At 30.2% G+C, this 23,395-nt stretch overlaps 1 protein-coding gene across 2 annotated transcripts in view; it reads right to left on the bottom strand.

Moving 5' to 3' along the window:
* Positions 1–3,603: 3,603 nt before the first annotated feature.
* The window catches only part of LOC121120607 (uncharacterized), a 59,352-nt gene continuing 39,560 nt past the window's right edge, over positions 3,604–23,395 (bottom strand). Inside the window, exons 6-8 of one of the 2 annotated variants that reach the window (XM_040715481.2) lie at positions 16,366–17,101; positions 14,735–14,751; positions 3,981–4,132 (exon numbers count right to left, since the gene is read on the bottom strand). In XM_040715481.2, coding sequence (XP_040571415.1) covers positions 4,115–4,132; positions 14,735–14,751; positions 16,366–17,101 — 771 coding nt within the window. In that variant the 3' untranslated portion in view covers positions 3,981–4,114. Of the gene's footprint in view, positions 4,133–14,734; positions 14,752–16,365; positions 17,102–23,395 lie in introns of both variants that reach the window. The other variant, XM_040715482.2, reaches the window with a different exon arrangement.

Here is a 23,395-nt window from a genome sequence, read left to right as displayed (position 1 = left end):
GAGTGATCAGGTAACAAATGGAATACATTTTTGGAACTTAATAATCCCCGTAATTGACTCATAGGAAGTATAACATCCGTTGAAAAATGAGTTAACTTGTTTACCAAACAAAACAAAAAACTAATAAGCTGTGAAATATTCCTGGTTTTTAGTTAATTTAATTATTGCTTCAATTTTACACGGATGCACTTTAACACCGTTTTTTCCTATTATGAGACCCGCAAATTTAACTTCTTCTCCAACTTGTATCTTACTTGGATTCCACCTCATCCCATTTTCAACACATCTTTTTATAACTTTATCCAAGAGGTTATTGAGTTCTTCCGATGTCTCTCCATATCACAAAATATCATCAACTATTTTATGAATGTTTTTTATACCACTCATTGCAGTCACCTCCGCGGCAATATTCATCTCCTGAAATATTTAAACCCATTGGAGCTCTAGTGTATTGTTTTCTTCACCAAACAAGTTAGGAATATGCTTTCTTAATCAAAAGGAACTTGTCAGTAGCCTTTTGATATATCCAGAGTAAAAAATATCACTGCATTTGGGGGAATGGCATTTGCTACTTGATTTAGTGTAGGAAAAGGGTGAATTGGCCTATCCACAAAAATTTTCAATCCTCTATAACCCACCACAGTTCTCACCTCACCCAGAGTCTCCTTAGGTACAATATACATCGGACTTGCCCATTCTGTCGGCTTTTCAACTGATTCAATTATTGTTTGCCCCTCCATTTTTCGTACCTCAGCTAAAGTTGCCCTTCTATATGCATTGTAATTGAACGTGTTACCAGTGAACTTACAGGTTTAATTTCTATATTCTTTTTCAAATATATATGCATTTTCTTACCCTTCATTGATTTTAAATCATCTTCTGTATTAAATACAAGTAAATATTTCTTTTTGATCTCTACAATATGGTTTTCAAAATCGCTTGTATTTATCGATAGTATTGAGAAAACACGATTTTGAATTTGTTGTATACTATTGGGAAATTCCCCTGGTATTACAAATAAGTCCCTCAATAAATGCCATGAAAGTAACAATTCGTCGATATTAGGAGACACCTTTAGTGTTGACCTTGTGACCTTGAAAACTGACCATTATACTCACAGCCCCTTGACATTAAAGGCTTTGATCTCCGGGTGCTAAAATCTTGACCATATGACTTTGATCTATTTTCAGCTTGGCTGCTTCTACAATACTTAATGGAACTAACGTCTCAGTTTCTCCAGAATCGGGTATTGCATTTACTTTAAATTCTTCACTCACAGTGTTTTGCGTTGGATAAATTTTTATTTTAATAATTTGAGTCGGATTCCTGAATTTTGTTTGCTTAATTCTAATTGTTTGTAATTTAACAATCACAGTACTTTTATTTTTTGAAATCCGATTTTTATATGTGTTAAATTTTTCTTATTTCTACATTCTGATCTAAAATGTCCTATTTTATTGCATGAAAAAAATTCCTTATTTTTTGTAGGATACTCATTTTGGCTATAGCTCAAATATAGTTTTTCTAATTGTTCACCTTTGCCGTGTTGATATGGCTATGAGTCCTCAATAGCTTTTTGTTTGATATCTACACTTTCCCATGATAAACACTTCTCACGGATATCTTCAATTTAAGTATTCCTTTTTGGAGATTCTTGTCTTGTAGTCCTACAGCAAGCCAGGCACTTTTCAGCCCATGTATAAGCATATACATTTAATATACAAGAATTTGGATTAGAAAATTAAAATTAGATAATATTTAAGAACAATACTAAACCATTTATACTATTAATAAAATAAGAGTAAAATCATTTTTTACTCATGAAAATCAGTTGATTTATTTAAATACATTTTTAAAAAATAACATACTGACAACATTATTTTCTTAGGGAAACATTCACAAACAACATGGCTAATGTGCAGGGGAGTATGTATGGTTTTAATTTTGGAGTGGGCTTGTTTTTTAGAAGAGATGAAAACTTTTTGGAAATCTTTTTGGTGTTCAAATTTTTTGGATGAGACTGAATTTCAGGAAACGACCTTTTATAAGTTGAAAAAAAATTCCGGGGCTTTTTACATTTTTGTGTTGACCCTAAAAAATTATTTGAGGGGGGCAACATGCCCTCCAGCTCACAAATAGAGGGATTGCCTGACAAGGGTATATGGATAAAGCCTAAAACCATGTTTATCGTCGTTGGGAAGAACAGACCGGTCAATTTAAAACCACGAAGATTTGAATAATATGCAAACATGTCATAAATGAGTCAGAGAGAACAGAGAAGAAAAATTTGAAAATGATCTATCTTTTCTTTTTTGAAAAAAGAGGTGACCTTACCTTTAAAAAAATCATTTAAGAAAAAACATTAAATATATTTTTTCAAAAAGTGTTTATAAGGGTTTTAAAAAAATCTAATTTAAAAATAAAAGAAACAAAACTAACTAAATTAAATCAAAATTGTGAATAATATTGATTTTTTTGTCTTCTAAAAAAAGGTCAATAAGAGGCTTTGGATTTTTTTTTTTTTTTTTTGGGGGGAGGATTTGCAAAAAAACCCGTGGTTCTACGAGCGTAAAGAAGTGAACCATATTGAAATGTGGAGAGACAATTCATAAAGAAAACTGGAAAGCAATAGTTTTGTAACCTGCAGCTAGATATGGTGCTTTTTCTTTAAAAATACCATGGATGGGTGGTGATTCCTGGGATCAAGCTATTGTCCAATAATACAAACTGTCAGATTTAGCTACGTACATGACGAGCAAATTTTTTTTTTTCTAGATTAAACAAATCATTAAATTGATTTTGAGGGCGGGGAGGGCTAATTTTTTTTCAATAGAAGTAGTTTTTTTTTAAATTTCTTCATATGCCGGGGGGGGGGGCTACCGTACCCTTGCGGACACCTTTGCCAATGGATTGATTTCTATGTTTTGAAATATTTAATTTGTGATTTTTTTATATAATTTTGTGCTCGTCTAATAAAAATGTTTAATTGTTGTTAGGTCTTGGCTTTTCGTTTTGAGGTCTAATTTTAAGTTAAAATGCTTATTCATGTAAGTGAAATTCAATTCCTCATATTATATTAATTTCATTTTTGTATATATCTGTATATATGATATGAATGAAGAAAAAAAAGGAAGAAGATTCTTATGAAAAAATACTAATAAATATTTTTTTTGTCTTCTAAAAACACCGGTTGTAACAAAAAACAAGTAATTCTAAAGGTGGCGGAAGAACCACGTAAATCCACAAGAGGGAAGGGGGGTAAAAATGATGTGAAAATGAACCACATGGTTTATGAATGAGCCCTAAGTGAATTACAAATCTAAATTCAATACTTTAGTTAAATGATAATATATAATAGACATTTACATTTCAAAAGTATTTCATTTTCCCAATAATTTTATGAATATTAAGATTAATTCTAAGTATTTAAGTATATATAATAATATTTTTTCTTTTAGGTTTCCTTCATAGAATAAATGAAATGAAATTTGAATCGAAATCTATAATCAATATTTTTGAAATTAAAATTATCAATCTCGGAAATTGCGTGTCTATTATAATTGAAATAAGGATTTTCACAGTCTGAAATATAATCATCGGCAGTGCGGATTCAGTATAACTATAATTCAAAATTCAAATATTATGTAAAGAAATTAAAACTGTATATATAAGTAACTAAAAAAAACGGCAACCACAAATCAATTTCTACGAAGAGGATTCTCGTTGAACGAGCTCTGGGTCGTTTATGACGGAAATCCCGGTTAAATTAGGAGATTTAGGTCTCTGAAACTTTTGAAGTTCATCCTTTATAGCTTGTATCAGCTGTCCAGATTTGTCAACTTCATTACTAATAGATTCAATGGGCTCCTCTTGGATTCTAACTTGTTTTCGTGGAGAGGAACACTCGGACCAGCAGGTAGGTGGGGGATTGATTTTGGAATATGTGCCTTCATCATCCTCTGAAGAGGTTGAACCTGGAAGTAACTGCCCTCGATGTAGGTGTTTTTTCCCAGCTATGAGGCCTTCCCAGTGTCTTTGTCTCATATAAAATGTTGGATCTCCTGCTGGAGGAGGCCGAGATTCGGAGGCAGACCACGGACGTGTTTTATTCGGTTTACCAAGATTGCTCAGTCTGAAAAAATGGATATGATTTATCAAATATTATGTCTAAATATTGGGATACTAATAGCATAAAATTAAGCATACATACGTATTGTAAAAACATGCAGATAAAACACTTAGCATACACACGCAACCTTTCAGCCGAAAATAAACGGAGAAAAAAATAAGCCCCAAAATGTGCTGGTAGTTAGCCGAATCTTCCCTGCTAAGTAATTAATATACAATAAATGTGGATAATGGTTCACAGCTTAAAAGGAGCTAATTATAATTCAACCAATCAGCTTTCAGAACATTGATTAGGAGGAAAAAATCAAAAATATCGACAGATGACAACCAAATACAATTTTTGATATTTTTGTGTTAGCAAAATAACGCGGTATCCGTGGTTATTCCAAACGGACTTACCTCAATAACCAAAAAAATTGCACTGTATTTCATTGTCAGCTGAAGATGTGTGTCCTTCTTTTCCTCTAATAAGTGTTCTTAATAATGATTGGCTGGATTCGAACGCGTTCTAAATTAAGCTGTGAACAATTATAAACTATTATTGAATAATAGTTGCATAGTTCAGGGGATCCCACAGAATTATATTTTAAGGGGCTATTTTTTTTTTAAATATTTTTGTTTTTGAAAAAAAATACAATAATTAAAATATTAAATTTTCTGGAAAAAAAATTCAAATACTAAATTTTTTCCAAAAATTTAAAAAATCCATAGTTATTCTCAAAATTTAAATTTAAAAAAAAATCAAATATTAAATTTTTGGGGAAAAAAAATTCAAAAATCCACAGCTGCTTATAAAAAACTAAATTTGTTCGAAAAAAAAATCAACTACTATATTTTTTGGATTTTTTTTTCGAAAAATTAAATTAAATTTTATAGTAATAAGGAAAAAAAATCCTTAATTTGGGAGGAGGCACAACCCCCTCTAGCCAATCCCCAACCGGCGCCCCTGTAGTTGGAAGAATTGGCTTACTACAAACTGATTTTGGGGCTTTTTATATTTCTTTTCAGAGTAGAGGTTGCGATATCCAGTATAGGCCAAAATCTGTTGGCAATTAGATAATTTTTTTTTAATATGGATTTAATATTCAATAAATGTGGTTAATAGTTCACAGCTTTAAATGAGTTAATTACAATTAAACCAATCAACATTAATAACACTGATTAGGAGGGGAAAAAAACAGACACATCGACAGCTGACAAGAAAATACTCTGTATATTTTTGTTTAGAGAAGTAACGCTATGACATACATATAAATTATCAATCATTGGAAAAACATATACTCATTTTATAGTATGAATCTATTACAATGGCTCAAAAGCTGTACAAAATGCATATAAAGAGCTTTAAGACAACAAGACGGCAAAGTTTCAGTTTATGATGCAATGTGTGACGTCAGTGAAAAAGCTCTATAAATGAGTCATTCCATTTAAATCTCTTCTAAAAATGACATTGATTTAATCAAACATACCTTTACAGAATTTAATAAAACTTGCTTTTATAATTTTTACCTTAAAAAATATGTGATATTGCCAAATAGATAATTATCTATTATTGGTATTTTTGTGAGCTGAGAGGGATTTGTAATGGAATGACACAAACAAAATATTATTTGGGCATATTTAATATATCAATATTGTATTAAATTATAGTAATACTCTAATTTTGAAAACTAAATTGTCATTTCATTGGTTGGCTAACAAATATTTATATTGCAGATAGTCGGAAATGTAATTTTTTGAATGAATTGCAAAACTACACATTAGAGCTTATTACATTCATTGCTTTGTCTCAATCAGTGAATTTTTAAGATGATCTGTTTGTGATTTTCATAAATATTGCTATTTACAGTAGAAATATATGCTCATTTGCTTAGTAAAAATACAAGAACTATGATCTAAAAAGCAAAACTAATACTGGAATGGGCACTTTGTAGAGCCCAAACCTCCGCGTAAAAACATATTCCTTAATTATGGTCATTATGCGTTTTTAACGTTTTTTGTCGACCTCTCACAATTTCATTTGTGAGATGTATCTCAATTTATTCAAAAGCATATTAGCCCCGTCCGCAGGATAATATATTAATATGGTTCAATGCTTTTTGTTAGAAAAAAATCTAAAAATTAAAAAAATTTCAGAATTTTTTTTTTTTGAAAAATTTCAAAAATCCACAGCTTTTCACAAAAAAATTTAAAATCTTCATTTTGTAGGAAAAAAAAATCAAAAATCCATAGCTGTTAAGCAAAATTTAATTTTTTCTGTAATAAATTTGAAAAATGAAATGAAATTTCAATTTTTTTTGAAAAAAATTAAATATTAAATTTTCTTGTAAAAAGCAAAAATTCCTTTATTGGGGGGGGGGTCTACAGCCCTTCTAGACTCCCGTGCGGAGGCCCCTAAAAAATTATAGCCAATTTGACGTTTTTTACATTTAGTGTGACCTTGACCTCTCGAAATTAGATGACCTCTGACTGTTAACAAATAATCTTCTAAGAAAATTTTACTATAATGATTCTGTAACTTTTTCTATAATACGACTTACCAACAGACATACACGCTGAGGCGTAAATTTGTGTGCGGAAATAACTAATATGATTGTTGAAAAGTATGATTGTATAATATTTATTAATATAGCAGCATTATTGGTGTCTTCTGAGAATATCTTCCATAAATGTGATGTGTCAACAGTTTTAGACAAAAATTAAGAATATAGTAAGTTCCCAATATAGACAGTTTTACGTCCTAAATACAAAGTTCATCAGTATAGAAGAGCTATAGAATAGCTCGAATTTTCGCTCATTATGTAAGTTTTTTATACTTTTTCTGTTTTCCTCTAATATCTCAAGATAAGCTAGAATCTATTTTTCCATGCTTTATCCGTGACTCTCTGCCGTTTTCTGTTGACGAGTTTGCCTCTTATGTAGCTGACTACTTAAAGAAGACTCAGATATTGGATCTCCTAAAGACACTACCAGTTCCTTCCTTTGTGAAGATATCGTTGGAATACACATCTTTATTTTTTGTAAACGAATTTTCCGAACAGAAATACGACTTTCTTATATTTTTATGTTGTAAATTGACATAAGATCTCAAAATCTCACACAACCGTAATTTCAAAAACTTGAGAAATCTTTATACAAGCTCAAGCTAATTATGATACTTGACTGGATGATATTGCACGAAACCTCGTAAATACATGTGCCCAAAGAGAGTCGTTCCCAAATTTGTTGTGCCCAAGGTATACCAAAAGACAAATAAGTGTCTTTTCTTAAGTGGACTAATACTCTGTATAAACACTCACTATTTCAAAGACATTTTGATGAATGATGGTCTTTATATGAAAGTTTCTTGGATAATTAAAATATCCAGGAATGTCATGTATAGCTTTAATCCTTTATATAATTTAGAATACTTAAAAAAAACTACCCGAAAAAAACAACAACCTATCATTTTCTTTTTTTTAATTTTAACCGATAATTTTGTAGTCAATAAAAAAATGTAATCCAATCTCATTTTAAAGATAATAATCCTTGCTTAATTTTGTGTTGACGAGCCACAAAAGCCATTTTTTCGAGTCTCATTAGCCTTTATAGTAACTATTTTCGTTAGAAGAGCATGCACAATCCTCATGTATATAATTATTAATAAGGAGCATTAATTAAGTAGCTATCCCATGTATAATTTGACATTTTATATAGAGCGTTTTTACTGATCGATTAGGGATGAGTAAAGTAGGATAATTAGAGAAAAATATCTTATTTTTTGCCTGATAATAATTAATTTATTGTCTACTACATTAAATTTTATTGTATACAGATCCATTAACATATTTTTAATACAATTTAGGGTCTTATACGTAATGAAACAAGGGAATTGATCATAGATGGATACTTTTTTAATTGACAGTAATTTTAAAGTCTTTATATTTGTTGGTCCTATTGTGATATCCAATCGTTCACTATTTCTCTTAATTTATTTTTTAAATGCGGATGTCTGTGCAGATATCTTTTTTCTCATTAGATTTACTAAATTTGGACGTATGATGAAGAGGTTTTTTGAGAACATGATTGATAGGAGGCGCAGGGGATGAGTCTTCTACAGTGGAAATATGTGAATTATTTGCTCCAACTCTTCAATTGAATGGGACTGTGCTCTCAAGTACCTTTACTGGTCTTCAGGTACATTTCTGATGAGGCCCTCCCTTAGTAAATGATGAAGGAAATCATGGATGTATTCCTCGTCAATGAGAAGCTCAACTTCATCTATAACTTCCCCGGGGGGAAATCCCAATGAATCGCACAGCATATTATAATTTTTTTAAATTCTATTTCAAGGTGAGTGACCATATTTCTGTAAAATTGCCTTTTTTGCACCATCATACATGATACCTTCCATTTTAATAGGGATATACCTAAAAACTTCACCAGGTAATACTGAAGCCATTAGACAATATTTGGTCTGATCTTCATTGATTTTCCTCATCAAAAAATCCTGCTCAATTCTTCGAAACCAATTTTTCGGATCCATCGCCGAGAATTTTGGAAGACGTAGTTCTGCTAAGGCAAGAGTTAAGTTGCTGACCTCTTCCGGTACGTACTTTTGTTCGATCTGTTGGACATTGTCCGCAGGGTTTTGACCATCAGAATGATATTTTTTAGGAGGCATGATATCATGTCGGGATCACCAATGGTAAGATATAAATATTTCTTTTTTAACTAATTAAAAAAAAATCATTCCTTTATACTAAAACAAAAAGGAAAAAAACTTAAAAAAGAATACAAGGTACTATGATGAATAATTAATATCATCTAAACAAGTCGAACTCTTGCATATCCAATAGTTCCAATAATATCCGAACTAAACAAAGTCCCATATATCAAATAAAGGCTCAAAACTATAGTTATACTTCCCAAATATCTTAATCCATCCAGAAATTAGAAGACCATAACTGATTGAAATAAGTCAACAAAATATGAACTGTTTATATTAATGATATAAATCATCATAGAGGCCACTCCTTGAGATTTATCCTAAGATCTTGGTATATTGACGTTATGTTAAGGATGAGTTGTTTCAAAATGTCAAAATCTTGGGATTTTATACATGCAAAAACAATTTATTATTTTCGTTTGATTATATTAGTTATATTTTCAAACTTTCTTTATCTAAGGCGGTGGTCGGGGAACAGTGGTAAGTTACGCAAATGGAGTAATTTAGAAAATATTGGTGGTAATGGGAGTAACACTTCCTGGCGTTAAAAGAAATAAAGAAACAAACAATATTAGAGGGGCGTCCACAGGGGGTGAGCTGGGGTGCTGTTGCATCAACCCTTAACCCTGCGCCCCCAAAAGAGTTTCTGCTTTTTACTAGAATTTTTTTTAATAAGAATGATAATTTATTTTTTTGCTAATAGCTATGAAGTTTTAAAAAAAAAATTCCTAAAAATTAATATTCGATATATTTTTTTCCACGAAGATTAATTTTCTGTAAATAGCTTTAGATATTTGAATTTTTCCCGAAAAATTTAATAATTAAAATTTAATTTTGAAATTTATTTCCAAAAAATGTCATTTTTTTGTTAACAGCTGTGGTTTTTTGAATTTTTTTGTGAACAGCTATGGATTTTAGGAATTTTTTAGAAAAAAAATTGATTCTTTTTTCAAAAAAAATCGAAAAACTAAGCCTTTCCCCCAAAAAAATTAAATTTAGGGGTAAGCTAATTGTACTATAAGTTCTTTTGAGGTAACACTTAAAGAAATATGATACTCTTAAATGAGGTATCCCTGTTGAAGGAATATGATACTCTTAATTTGAGGTATCCCTGTTGTGACTTAAAAAGAACATATATTCAACACTAAAAAAAGTAACTCAACCTATAATCTAAAGCAGTCAGAGTTTATTACTCGTTTTGTCATATTCAACTAATTCTCGTTTAATCTGATTTTAAGTGCGGCGAGACAATATATTAGAAAGAATGGTGGAACATATTGTAATTCTAATTTCAAAATTAAACTTTAAATATTAAATTTTTTGAAAAAAGATATAAAAAATCTATAGCTATTCACAGAAAATTAAATTTTTTGTAAAAAATTGAAAAAATAAATATTTTGGATTTTTTTTTTTGGAAAATAAATATTTTTGGAAAAAATTGGAATTATAAATATTTTAGAATTGTTTTTTGAAAAATTATATTTTATAGAAAAAAATTTCAAATATTAAATTTTTAGGAGAAAAAATCAAAAATATACTGCTATGCAAAAAAAATTACATTTTTTGTAGAAATTTTTTTAAAACCCATTGCTATTCCCAAAAATATCAATTTTTACAACTAATTTCGCGTAAATTTTTTTTATTCTGACCCAAAAAAAGCATAAATTCCTTTATTTTTTTCTTAAGATGTTAGCTACTCCCAAAATTTTCTAAATTACCCTTTTTAGGTAATTTATACCTATTCCTGGCCACTGATCTCGATTTTTTTTGTTTTTACACACTACTTGTCTAAGTCACACCAGCTCCAAGTATAACAAAAAAATCTCCCCCCACATAATACGCCTTAATTCTCAATTATACATATTAATTTTTTTAGGATTAAAACAGTTCATGAAATGAAACAAATTTTTTTGTATCCTTAAAACTGTTGAAAAGTATAATTTTTATAGTGTTATGTAGAATTATGATATCAAATTACAGCAGAAATTACAAAAAATGTCAAAGCTCTTCAATCTTATAAATATTTTAACTAAAGATAGTGAAGTATTACTGAAAAAAGCAAAAATTAATACTTACTTTTTAGCTAAAAGAAAGGTAAAAAAGTATATACATATTAACTTACTAAATGACCTGTAAATTTTTTGCATACTCGACAATTATACTTATATTTGCTGACTATGAATAAAATGTTTCAACTGTATCTATGTCAATTATAATCTTTAATAGCCAAAATATCAATAAGACATATCAAATTCCACAGGGGGATATTTTCATTAAAGTAAATTAATATCCAACATAGTTCCAAAAATGTGTTCTTATTTGTTATCCGTTGATTAATCCAACCAATAAGATATATAATTTAATTCTGTGGAAAGTCTGTCAAATATTAAATCATTGTTTTACTAAGAGATGTGAAAACGAAACATTACCAGTAAGCGTGAAAACAACGTCATAAAAATAGTAACTTTGAGAGACACCATGATATGGATAGATGCAAATAACATGACCTCCCGGTAGGTAAAAAAAAATTACATAATGGAATGAATTAGCTCAATAGGGAACGAACTTGGGAGAAGTTATTCTCTTGAACTCAGTGTGCGTAGGTTTGCTCTCGATCATTCCTCCTAGAGAAGGAAATATTCTGAATGTGTATGCACTTCTAAGACAACTCCAAGGTAATTTTTACTTAATCAGTACAACTCCATCTGACCAATCAAAGAAATATTTAAAATAAAAATAAAATCTACATTGTGAAACTGAGAATTTGAAGAATGTTTTGGAAGAGAGTGGCTTAGTTGTCATGACATTTGATTAAATTAGTTGTGAACTGCTATAAGATGAGGGAAAAAGACTCGAATCCTACTCTGTTTCTAGCAATATTTAGAGAGGAATAACTTACATTTTGTTCCTCAATTTTACTCCGAGTCCAACAAGGACTTTTACATAGGTATAACTCTGCAACAAATAAACAATGTTTCTCTTTGTCTTTCACACACTTCTAGTGATTAGTTTATAATTATATATTTTCTCTTAAAAGACAATATATATATATGTGATGACAACTTAGAAAAAAAAAAAAAAACAATGTTGCAATGGCAAAAAGTGTGTGATCTTCCATGACCAAATTTTTTAAGCCATAATGATATTACGAGCGATGAAAATTGAGTGCATTTTTCATCTTGTCCATTTTTTTGGAGTCGACAAAATGTAAACTTTCTTTTCCTTAGCTGCTGCCATTAGTATTTAATTCCTGAGGAGTGAACATTCTTTTCTACTATAAAAAAGCTATGATTGATATATACGAAACCTGATTGAACATTTGTGTGTGCTCATAAAAGACGGTGAGTAAACCTGAAAATTTGTTGCAGAATTATCATTATAAGTCCTTGTTGGACTCCGACTAGAATTGAGGATCAAAACTGGAGTAATCATTACTTATGTCCTTATGTACTTATATTTCCTACCCTCGAACTGCTGCTCGAAGTTGATCCAATAATCTAAATATTGATCTTCTACTATATATTCTTCAAATTGGCAGGACTACAATGTTGTTTTTTGGCTTCTTTTTTTAATACACCCAAAATATTTCCGATTAGTATCACTGGATATGTCGTATACTACTAGAAACCATTAAGTGAGGCTCAAGAGCGACTTCTACATAAGGAGTTAAATAACTGGGCAATGATAATTTCATAAGGTAATTTGTCAACAACTTTATGGAAAAAAAAAATATTACACATAAAATGCCAAATACTTACTTATATTTATAACCAAATTAGAATTAAATAATTTTATACTTAAGAATTATTATGTATTACTTTCACAAACCTCGTTTTTTAAATAAAAGTACATATAAATTTAGCTGTATAAATCTAATAAAAACTTTTTCCCTATAAAGTTTCTGAACATGGTTGCCAAATGACCTTCTGAACTATTGTTATGGTACTTTTTCCCCATCTCTTTAAAGGACCGTTACAACTCTATTTCTAACTAATAAGGTTTTGGAGTGATCCACGATGTCGGGTAATTTTTTTTCTTCACATATCTTGTCATATAATATTAATCACGTTTTGAAAGAAAAATAATTTTAATAATTCTATGACTTTTCCTATGTAAAAAATTATGATGAATTCACAATTGATTTATAATGAGCCTTAAAATAAAACCGAAACGTATGGGTACAAAGAAACATTTATGAATAAAAAATAAATCATTGATCAATAGTCAACAAAGTTTCAACTTTGTTTAAAAATAAGATTGAGATAGTGTTTTCCTGATTACTATTAAAGATATGTCTGATTCTGTGCCCTAAAATCTGTTCTTTTGAAAAATATTTTTTTAGAACATCAACATGACTAAATGTTTGATGTCTCCTTGAAAGATTTAAATAATAAAGAAAAATATTTTGTAGATACATTTTTACAGATTAAAAAAATGTTTTATTTATTTATGTGTCTTTTTCATAATGGGGGAGAAAGCCTTTTTAGTACAAAAAAATAATAAAAAATGGGCTCTTTCTTTGAAAATCTAATATATTTTTTATTTTTGACATCAATGATAAAAATTATAGATTGTACTATAGTGAAGATATACAACTCCATAATTAGAAATAATTATCTTGTAACGAAATGGTCATTTTAAAATTATTTAAGACTTGGTGCTTGAAAGACTATTTCTGTATATTTATTAAGTTATCAAATCTTATTGATAGTAAGTGCAATGTAGGTCACAACAGAAGAAATTTTCTTTTATAACACGGTGTTATCTAGCTTACACAAAAATACTCACTGTATTTTGTTGTCAGCTGTCAATTCCCTCGTCTCACTTGATACATCATGGCCATTTCATAATTTATTCTTTTTGATAAATAATCAAAGTCATAATCTATGAATAGTGTTGAACTCTGTGTAAGGAAAAAAGATCCCGAGGGGAAGATGGGAGAGAGGAATATGGTATTACTAAATTAATAACTTTGTTAATATTAGTTGCCTGTGATATAATTAGAGGGGGGAGAAAAGGAATTACTGCAATAAAGAGGAGAACCTTCTACTTTTAAAATACCATAATTACAGAGTTAATAGTATAATTATATTTAGATACATAATTATATATTTATTTAATTATAGATTTTAAAACAATTTACACCAAAGATAGGCAATAATGCATACTTCAGATGAAGAAGTTAACACAAAGACGACTGATTTAATATTGCCAAAAAAAAAATAAAGATTACACGCAACAATTGTTTTTACTTTTCTAATCACTAAACTTACTATTTTTCTTTACACGTATATATATTGACCATTTTAGTATTTCTATTAAGATATTTTGGCATATCATATAGAAATAAAAATGCATTCCGATTTTTTTAATAGGAGCAATAATCCAGCAAGTTTATAATACAGTATTGAATAAAATACTATGTAAGATTATAATTTTATGAAATATTTATATGAATGTAATTGTAGAGAAATAACAAGACAATGAAAGTCTGGGATTACTTCAAAAATAAATAGCATTTGGTATTATTAACTTATTTGGCTAACTAATAACTGATTTTGGGGGCATTTTCCTGTTTCTTTTAGAAAAAAAGATTGCATAATGCAATATAGTTAAAGACGTGATAGAGGTCAGTTTCTTGTTTGATCGAGGAATAAGTAATCAGAAGCACAACATCTCAATCCAAGAGCAAAAACGTTTTGACTTGTGTAATAACATATAATATGTTAAAGATACATCTTGTATTTGATTCATATATTAATATTAAAAAAGTGACAAAAGATAATAAAAATCTACGATATTGCCTACAAAATATAAAAAATCGTGCAATAGCTCACTCAAAAAAAAAAAAAAAAATTAGAATAATCAAAAATAACCACACAAGAAAAAAAAACTAACCATTTTCATGTACGATCCTTTATTTTAAGATTAATATTTGAATGCAAATTAAGAAGAAAATAATCGTTTATGAGACAACTAGGATTAGGAGGCTCAATAGTATTATATTTAAAAAAAATTAAAAGTGTCACTTTTTAACAAAATAAATATTACTAGTGTTGGATTCGAATTAAATTTTTCGAACTAGGACGAGTTCGAGTTTTTGAGAATTTGCTTATAATATATAACAAACGGTAGTGCCCGGCATTGTCTGGAGTAATTAGGCGTTAAAAAAGTAGCCACACTTTATTTTTATAATAAAGAAGGTAACTCCCCAAAAAACCCTCAGTGTAACTCTCTGTTTTGAATGAGTACACTCACACGTAGTTACTCAAGACTTAGATGTTATCTCCTCAAGAACGTATGAGTAATAATAACAGCTTGAGAAAAAAATAAGTGAAATGATGTGATGAGGTGGGAGTACTTTAGTCTCTAGAGCGCTCACTGGCTGTGCTTTACTTACACACGCTCGTTGTTTAGCCTTATTACATTTCACATTCAGTATTTTTTATTTATTTATATTATTTTATTTTTATGTAGCCAAAGAAAAACAGTGATCCCTGTGTACACGCTCGTTGCTACACACAAAACATCAGCGATATTTTATTAATGACTACATTCTTATGTCTTAAATGAAAGATGATCAACATTTTCATGTAATGGGCCGTTTTGCCACTTGGAACATTTTAATAGGCTACAGAACCTATTCTATTAAATTTCATGATAAATGGCTTTATAAAACAAAACTAATAAATACTTATTTCAAATTTAGGCCAAATCTAATTTTTCAAGGGTAAACTGTTGGATATTTTTTTTTTAATTTAAAAAACAAAAATCCCACGCTGTTTAATTTGATCTAATGACCTTTCTTTATAAAAGAAATTCTTGATTTTTTTCCTCTGTTTTCTTATAATTTTTTTTCCAGTGCGATAATTTTTCAAAAAATAATACTTGAAGTGAGAATGAGTAGTGGGTCGCATTTAACATTAAGTGGGCTGCAACGAGGCATATATTGACTCTTGAGTACGAAGAGTAATTAACTTTTTTAAATTCAACTTAAAATTATTTATAACTAATTTTAATAATTATAATGATTGATATATTTTTGTATTTTCTTGCCTATCCACAATCATTATAAAGTTAAACATTAAAAAAAGTAAATAATTTTGTTATTTGTTAATGTAATTACTTTGTATATAATAAAGAATTGGAATTGTCCATAAAGATGGTATTGGAATCGAAGTCGGTTTAAATTTTGGAATTGGTAAATCCCTAGTTTAAACTCTTTTTATGAGTAGTGATACTAGAAACTTGATTGATCATTATTTGAATGCTTCGTTTTATTCGACTAAAAATAAATAAATTCCAAGAACAATATTTTGGGCCATTTTTCCTAATTTTCAGAATATTTGTCTACTTAAGTAAGGCTGATTTTGTGTCCACAGTTCGAGTAGTAGTCAAATCCAACAATAATTATTGGATATCTTTAAGTCATTAAGATTAAAGCATTTAGCTTTTTTAGAATCCAAATTTTAATATTTTTGTGATTTGCAAAAAAAAATAAACAAAAATTTATACGTTACAAAACCTACCTTGATTCAACTTTTCCTTTTCGAAAAAGGTGCGATTTAGCACTGATAGCGCGAGTCTGGTCCTCATCGTCTCTCTTTGATTAGTATCAGGGGCAGCACCAACCCTTTGCGGTGCGGATATATCCTCTTGTGAGTAGACTGTAACAGATTGTTTCTCCTTGCTTTTTGTTCTTTTTTCCTTCCTCCACCCAACCTTAAGAGATGAAGAGGACGTCGTTGTCGTTGTGGAAGAAGACAAATTCGAAGAATTCGAATTCCGTCCTGGTGAGTGCGAACCATCTTCTTCGTCGCCATCTTCTTCTAAGAGATCGGATAATGGACCCAACCAACCAGCTCTATCTGGAGTACTTGATGGAAAAGCGGAATTTCTATCAACAGGACTCACTCTTTTGCTTTTATGTTTCTTAATCAGATGTTTTGGCCGACGATTACGCTGTTTCATTTCTGGTGTTTCATTGGAACTCAAGTCTGCGAGGATGGGACTCTCCGCTCGATCTACTTTAATGTTAAGTGACCCTGTACTTGTAGCGCAATCATCATATGTAGTTTGTGGGGCACGCTCAATGTAGGCGGTCTCAATGGCTCCTGCTTGTTGTTTTATGGAAGTTGGAGGTGAGGACTTGACTGAAGGAGATTTGGGGCGTTCATCGAAGTCAAACTCATTTTCGTTATCGGAGACTCTAACAATACTTGCTTTTGATTTTGGTCTACTTAGATTAAAGCCAGCTTTTTCCAACTGTAAATAAAATCATGAGCATGGTTAGAAATTTAGAGTATCAATAAGACGGAAAGAACTACAGAGTATGGGCATACTAGCTATGTACGGGTAATTTGCAGAATGGGTAGGGTATTTTCAGCCACAGTTCTTGTAAAAATCATATCATGGATATAAGATGTTATAATCTTCAAACCTCGCAGCGTTAACTCACCTACCCAAAAATTTACACTATCAATTAAGCGTTGATTGCCCGAATTAAAATTAGCTCTTTTTAAGCTGCGAGTAATCCCCAACAATTTTTAATAATAATCTCACAGTTAGGAAGTATAACTGTCTAATTACCAGTTGATTTTGGGCCTTTTGTCTGTTTCTTTTCGGTGGTAGGTAATTTAATTGATCATCACATTTTCCCTCCTACAAATAAGACACATGTTGTATCACAAAACCTCTCCCTTTTAAAAAAGGAGAGGTTTTTAAGGTTTAATGATTATGATATGCAAAGTTCTTGGAAATAAATTGACTATACAACTGATAATCTTTAGTAATTAAGTTTTTTAAACTATAAATGTCATCGTTCGTACTAAACAAAAGTGTCACCATTTCAGGGCTCTCAGTTCTCACGCAATAGCTTAGAAACTCACGCACTTCCCCCTTTCTCACGTTTATATACCGTAAATTGAATTTCTTACACATTTTTTTAAATATAGAAAAGGTAAGCTTATATTTGAAGAGATATGTTATTTAATTTAAAAAAATATATATTTAATTTGAATTGACTACGATTTTTTGATTTGTACAAGGAACATTTAGATTTGAAGTAAAAATAACATTGAATTAGAAAGTAAGATGCTTCAAAATATCATACTGAATTAACTTCAAAACTTAAGAACCTTTCCTTGAAAAATTCTTGGGAAAGTGGAGACAAAACGGTTGAAAGAATAATTAAATAAGATACTCATATTTGGTAAATTATATTTACTCATTCACACACCCCCGATAAAAAAAATAAGTAGGGATAGGACATTTGTAGAGTATGAGGATAATCTTATTTGTTATGGGTCGGTCTTTAATTATGTCAAAAAACCGTCTTGTTCCGTCCTGTATATTAGTCCTAAAACTTGTAAAGTCTGGTCCTTGGTGATGTCAGTCCCCTTTAAATTCTATTTTTAATTAGTACTGACAATCTGAAAGACCATCGGTCTTAAGGACTGACCCCAAGGTTAGATAGGACCCGTTCTAAGAATTTATTGGGCCTAAGAAATAAATACTGACACAACACTGAATAAAACTATATTTTTTACGGAAACAAATCCCATTCCGAAGAATCACGTGGGTTAAAAAATTAACTTAGGCCAATTTGACCATTTTAGACTTATAATAAGTTAAGGTGATCTTTGTGATGAATTATATAAAAAAAAGGTCAATAGGGGTCTTCACAATTTCTTTATATAAATTGTGGGGGGATATAAGTTTCTATTTACAAAAGTTACGTCAAATTAAATATAAGAATTTAGAAGGTAATTTCATCATTTGGATGATAATGAAAAAAAAAAAAATGATTTAGATAACAAAGTGAAAAAACTGAAGGATAAGAACATTAAAAAGTTTAAATTTTAATGATCTCTACATGGTTTTAATTTTATATATACATGGATAGTGTAATGCCGGTTTTAATTTATTCAATCGAGTCCACCCCAGTCCTAGGAACAGTACTACAAGTCCTTAAGACCGTTAGTCCTCAGGACTGCAAGGACAAATAAAAATGAAGAAATAAAGGTGAATGACGTCCTCAAGCACCGAATTTTATAAGCTTTGTAGGACTGGTATGAAGGAATGAACTGGAACGACAGGGACTAAACTGGACGGGACTGTAGTGTTCAATCATAAGTAAGGACCCCCACAATTCTAGGAATTTGTACACAAGACCTATTAGGCTTTCTCATTTCCCGGAAAATTGTGTTTGAGAAGCACATGTGTTTGAATGTATTGGGAAGCACATTTTTAAATTAAAGAAAAGCTTGTAAATATTATACTTATACAGTTAAATCTGGATATAAGAAAAGTACGCTTATAGTCTCCCAGATACCATTTTTTTGAAATCATAAAATAATAAGTATGTAAGAAACATTAATTAAAAAATTACTTATTTATATAAACATCCAAAAATTGTGTTTTGTATCTACTTCAGATATAAGAAATATCCTGATATAGTCTACATTCCATGAAGAAAATTAGCAGTTTTTTTCATCTGAATTTGACTGAACTGTGAAATTTAAGTTTTTCCTTGAATATTTTAAGGATAGCTAATAAATTTTAAACTACCGGATACGTGGAAATTCCGTGAATGCGACTTTACAAACTCTCATAGCTTGCGTTTGAAATTTTTACAAGAGTTGCGAGATCTTATTCCAAATCTTTCCGCCTGGAAATTTGTCTCTAGCTTGATGTAAACAAAAACTACTAACCGTTCGCGGAAAGCATTGAAAATGGATGGTCTTCTCACAAAAATTACAGAACGGATGGCAGCAGATGATAAGCTCAAAGACATTGCCAAGAGATTCAACGTGAACGTTAAGACCGTCAATAAGGTTAGGGATATCTCCAGGAAAGGGAACACGAGTTTTAGAGATAAAAAGATATCAGGGAGGCGAAGAACATTGAGAATACCAGCCTATATCGAGGCGGTACTAGCTCTGATTGAAGCCAACCCTTCAACGTCAACCATGAGGCTCTCGAGGGAGCTTTAAGTTCCTGAGAAGACCATTGGTTGCTGAAGAAGGACTTTAGCCACAAGTTAGTTTCTTGAAAAAAAACCTATGCAGAATTTCCACGCAGCCGGTAGGATTAGGATATATTCTCAATAATTATTTTCATCAGTAGGTTTTTCCGGCGTTGCCTGGGACATTGAGAAAGTAAATTATTTATCAACTCTTCTGCTACATATAAAACAAAAAAGAACGACCATCAAATTTTAAGTATTACTCTCGCTGCATGTTTTTATGTAAGGGTATTGTAATGTTTAGTGAATAATAAATAATAAGAGCCGACCGTTGAACTCCCCTTCGCTCAACTGTCATATTATTGTCAAAAATCCTTTGTCTTGTTCTCTCTTCTTCTTTTTTCTCTCAGCATTATATATTTTTTTTAAAGTTTGCAAAGATGCAACGTGCAGTGAGAATAATTCTTAGAATATTAGGGTATTTATTTTGTTTTAAATGAAGTAGTCATTTCTTGCTCAAAAAAAGTCATTTTTTTAGAAAAATTCTATTTTAAGAACACCATAACGGTGAAGGCCAAATAAATTGTTGCCAGAACAGTTTCTGAAAACCATAAAAACTACATGAATTTTTTTAGCAAAATCCATCCTTTGATTTGGGCGTGATTACCAGACACACACGCACTGACATTCGCATTTAATATATATATGACGAATAATAGACATCTATTTTTAGAGGCGACGAGTCCTGCATTTCTAAAAATTTTATAACCTGATCCAACCCACATCAGAAAAACTTTAACAGTAAGGGATGAAGCTAATTTTGGTGGAAGTGGTGGCTTGTATATTATTATATGTAGGACTTTCCGGGAATAATCCCGTAGGATTAAAACCTCAATAAATCTCGGTGAAACGGAATTACATGATATAATTATTGTTTTTGAACTTATTACGACATGAGTACTAAAAATAACTATCATTTATTCTGCTAATGATGTAATTAGTGCAATTGTTTAAGACAATATAACATATCATAAATTTGATCACTTCCATTATAGTTTATATAAAAAATAGTGTGCAATCCACTACAGGTGTATGTTAAGGTATAAATCATTCATTCTTTATGTATCTGTTAAATGAGGGTTATTATAATAAGAGCTTTGTATGTCGAAAAACATATGATTTACCCCGATTGTAATATATCACGTCCGACATGATAATTTGAAACTTAATTGATGCATTGAGGTTTATTTTGTTGAAATGACTTTAATGGAAGCTTCTCTTGTAATTTATTGAAGAGAGTTCTTCTTTATTTTAGTTGTTTTAAACAGCAATCAATCATAACCTTGTATGTCACAGTTAGAAATATAACATAGATAGTGGCACGGATATATTTTCACCATTTTTAGTTGTATGGAATGACATAATTAGACTTTTAATATTTAAAGTCTTTATTGGTAGATAAAATGACCATTCCATGTTCTGTATATTTTGGGATTGGGGGCAAGGGTTATTGCAAGGGAAAGGCATTAAGGTAATTCGCCCTGGATCTTCACTTGATTATAAAAAATAGTGATAGCTAAGAATAGATTTTTCATAAATTAACTTATGTTTTCTTAAAAAAAGGTAATTAAATTGCTGCAAAAAAAATCGAAAAAAGAAAGTTTTTTTCAATATAAAATGCAAGGCCATTGCAAAAATATTTATTCTATGCCCCACTCACAGTGAAATGGTACAAACGCTAGGTAATCACTGGCACATATTTTCAGGAGGGGGCTGACGTCAATTATATGACGTTATATAGCTGTGTTAATTGCTATACTAATACAAATGAAAGGCACTGAAGTCCCCCGTTACTTACCGTACGACTGTAAGTTTGGGTGAGGCGTCACAGTGGAGGTAGGAAAAAAAAAGGAGCAAATCTTATATATTCAAATTATAAAAAATTGTTTTGATATCCTTAAATTTCAATGTACCTCTCTTTTCTTGTGAAGTTGACCACTATATTGTTAACTTTTAGTTTTGGGTACAGAAGTTCCCTTGTAATACCTCTAACTTTCACGTCCGGGACATTTTGTCAGCTGATGCGAGGTGTTAGTATCGTGGCAAAACCTCAGGGGATCTTAAACGATTATTATGACAAAACAAATTATAAAATGTGAAAAATCCATGCTAAATGCAAAGTTTATATAAGTAGAGAATAATGGAATAGAGTGATTTGAATTTTTAGCCTTCCTCTTAGTGTTTACAATTTAAGATCCTGTAAGGTTTTGATTGGATAAAGGGCGCCCTAGTGACAATTCTTGTTCATCAAATAGAGCACTTTATACCATTGCAGTGATTATTTTAATCTACACACAACATTCATAAATTAATTGATGATTATCTGTTGTACGAAATACTTTACTTAATAAAGCTCTATTCAGTTTTGATTAAGGCATGATACTTTTCAATAGATAAAATGTACAAAAAAGAGTTACGACTAATTCAATATTCAGTGGATTGATACAATAAGACTGAATTGAGTGAAACATATGATCTGTTGCAAAAAAATCTTGCTATGTGTCATGATGAATGATTTAAAAAGTAACATTAATGGACTTCTTGATCTTGTAAGTGAGTAGTCGGGGAACGGGGGTAAATTAACCCCCATATGGGGTAGCTTACAAATTTTTCGGGGTAATGAGAGTACTACTCCCTAGTGTTGAATGAAAGTAGCCTGTAGGCCCCCAAGAAAAAATAAAGAATTTTTGCATTTTACTATAAATTTTTTTGGGTCCAGATAAAAAAATTTTACGCGAAATTAGGAGTAACAATTTAATTTTTTGTGAATAGATATGCTTTTTTTATCCAAAAGATGTACTATTTGAATTTTCTTTGTAAATGGCTGTGGATTTTTGAAATTTTTTTCGAAAAAATATCCTATTTGAAATTTCTTTTCAACAATTTAATTCAAATTTTTTTAACAAAAACTTTAATATATTAAATTTAATGTTTGAAATATTTTTCCAAAAATATAACTTTTTCTGAATATTTATGGATTTTAAAATTGTTTATTTATTTTTGGATCTTTTTTACAAAAAATAATCCAAAAACCATGCCCCTGTAAATATAATCCTGCACTAGTCTGGGGTAAATTAATTTTACTAGAAGTTATTTTGGGGTAACACCAAAAAAAGTTACACGACCTCTGTTGTAAGCAGTCCTGATGGAAATGCTAACGGTCTCTGTAGACTTCTCAGCAATGCACCCTGTGTCTGGTTTTCATGTAGATAAACTTTTTTTATAAACCAGAAGATATAGGTGTATTTTATTCATAACTTTGAAAATCATTCTCAATATGGGCTATTTTTTTATAAACAACAAGGAATAACCTATCACAGTACCTTGTGGATAAAATTGTCTTTCGAGTTTGCTCATATGCCCTACTGCCTGCCAGATATTTCCATGGTCAGATAGATTAATTGTAGTACTAATGATGTTCAACTCTTAATACCTTGGGCCACATTGTCACTTGAAATATTTTAATGGGCCACATAACCTATTAAATTAAATTTCATGAAAAGCAGCTTCATATAACAATAATATTAAATATA

This window comes from Lepeophtheirus salmonis, chromosome 6 (assembly GCF_016086655.4).
Source record: "Lepeophtheirus salmonis chromosome 6, UVic_Lsal_1.4, whole genome shotgun sequence".
NCBI lineage: Eukaryota > Metazoa > Arthropoda > Copepoda > Siphonostomatoida > Caligidae > Lepeophtheirus > Lepeophtheirus salmonis.
Note: the sequence above shows the minus strand (reverse complement) of the source record. Positions and strands in the feature narration are given on the sequence as shown.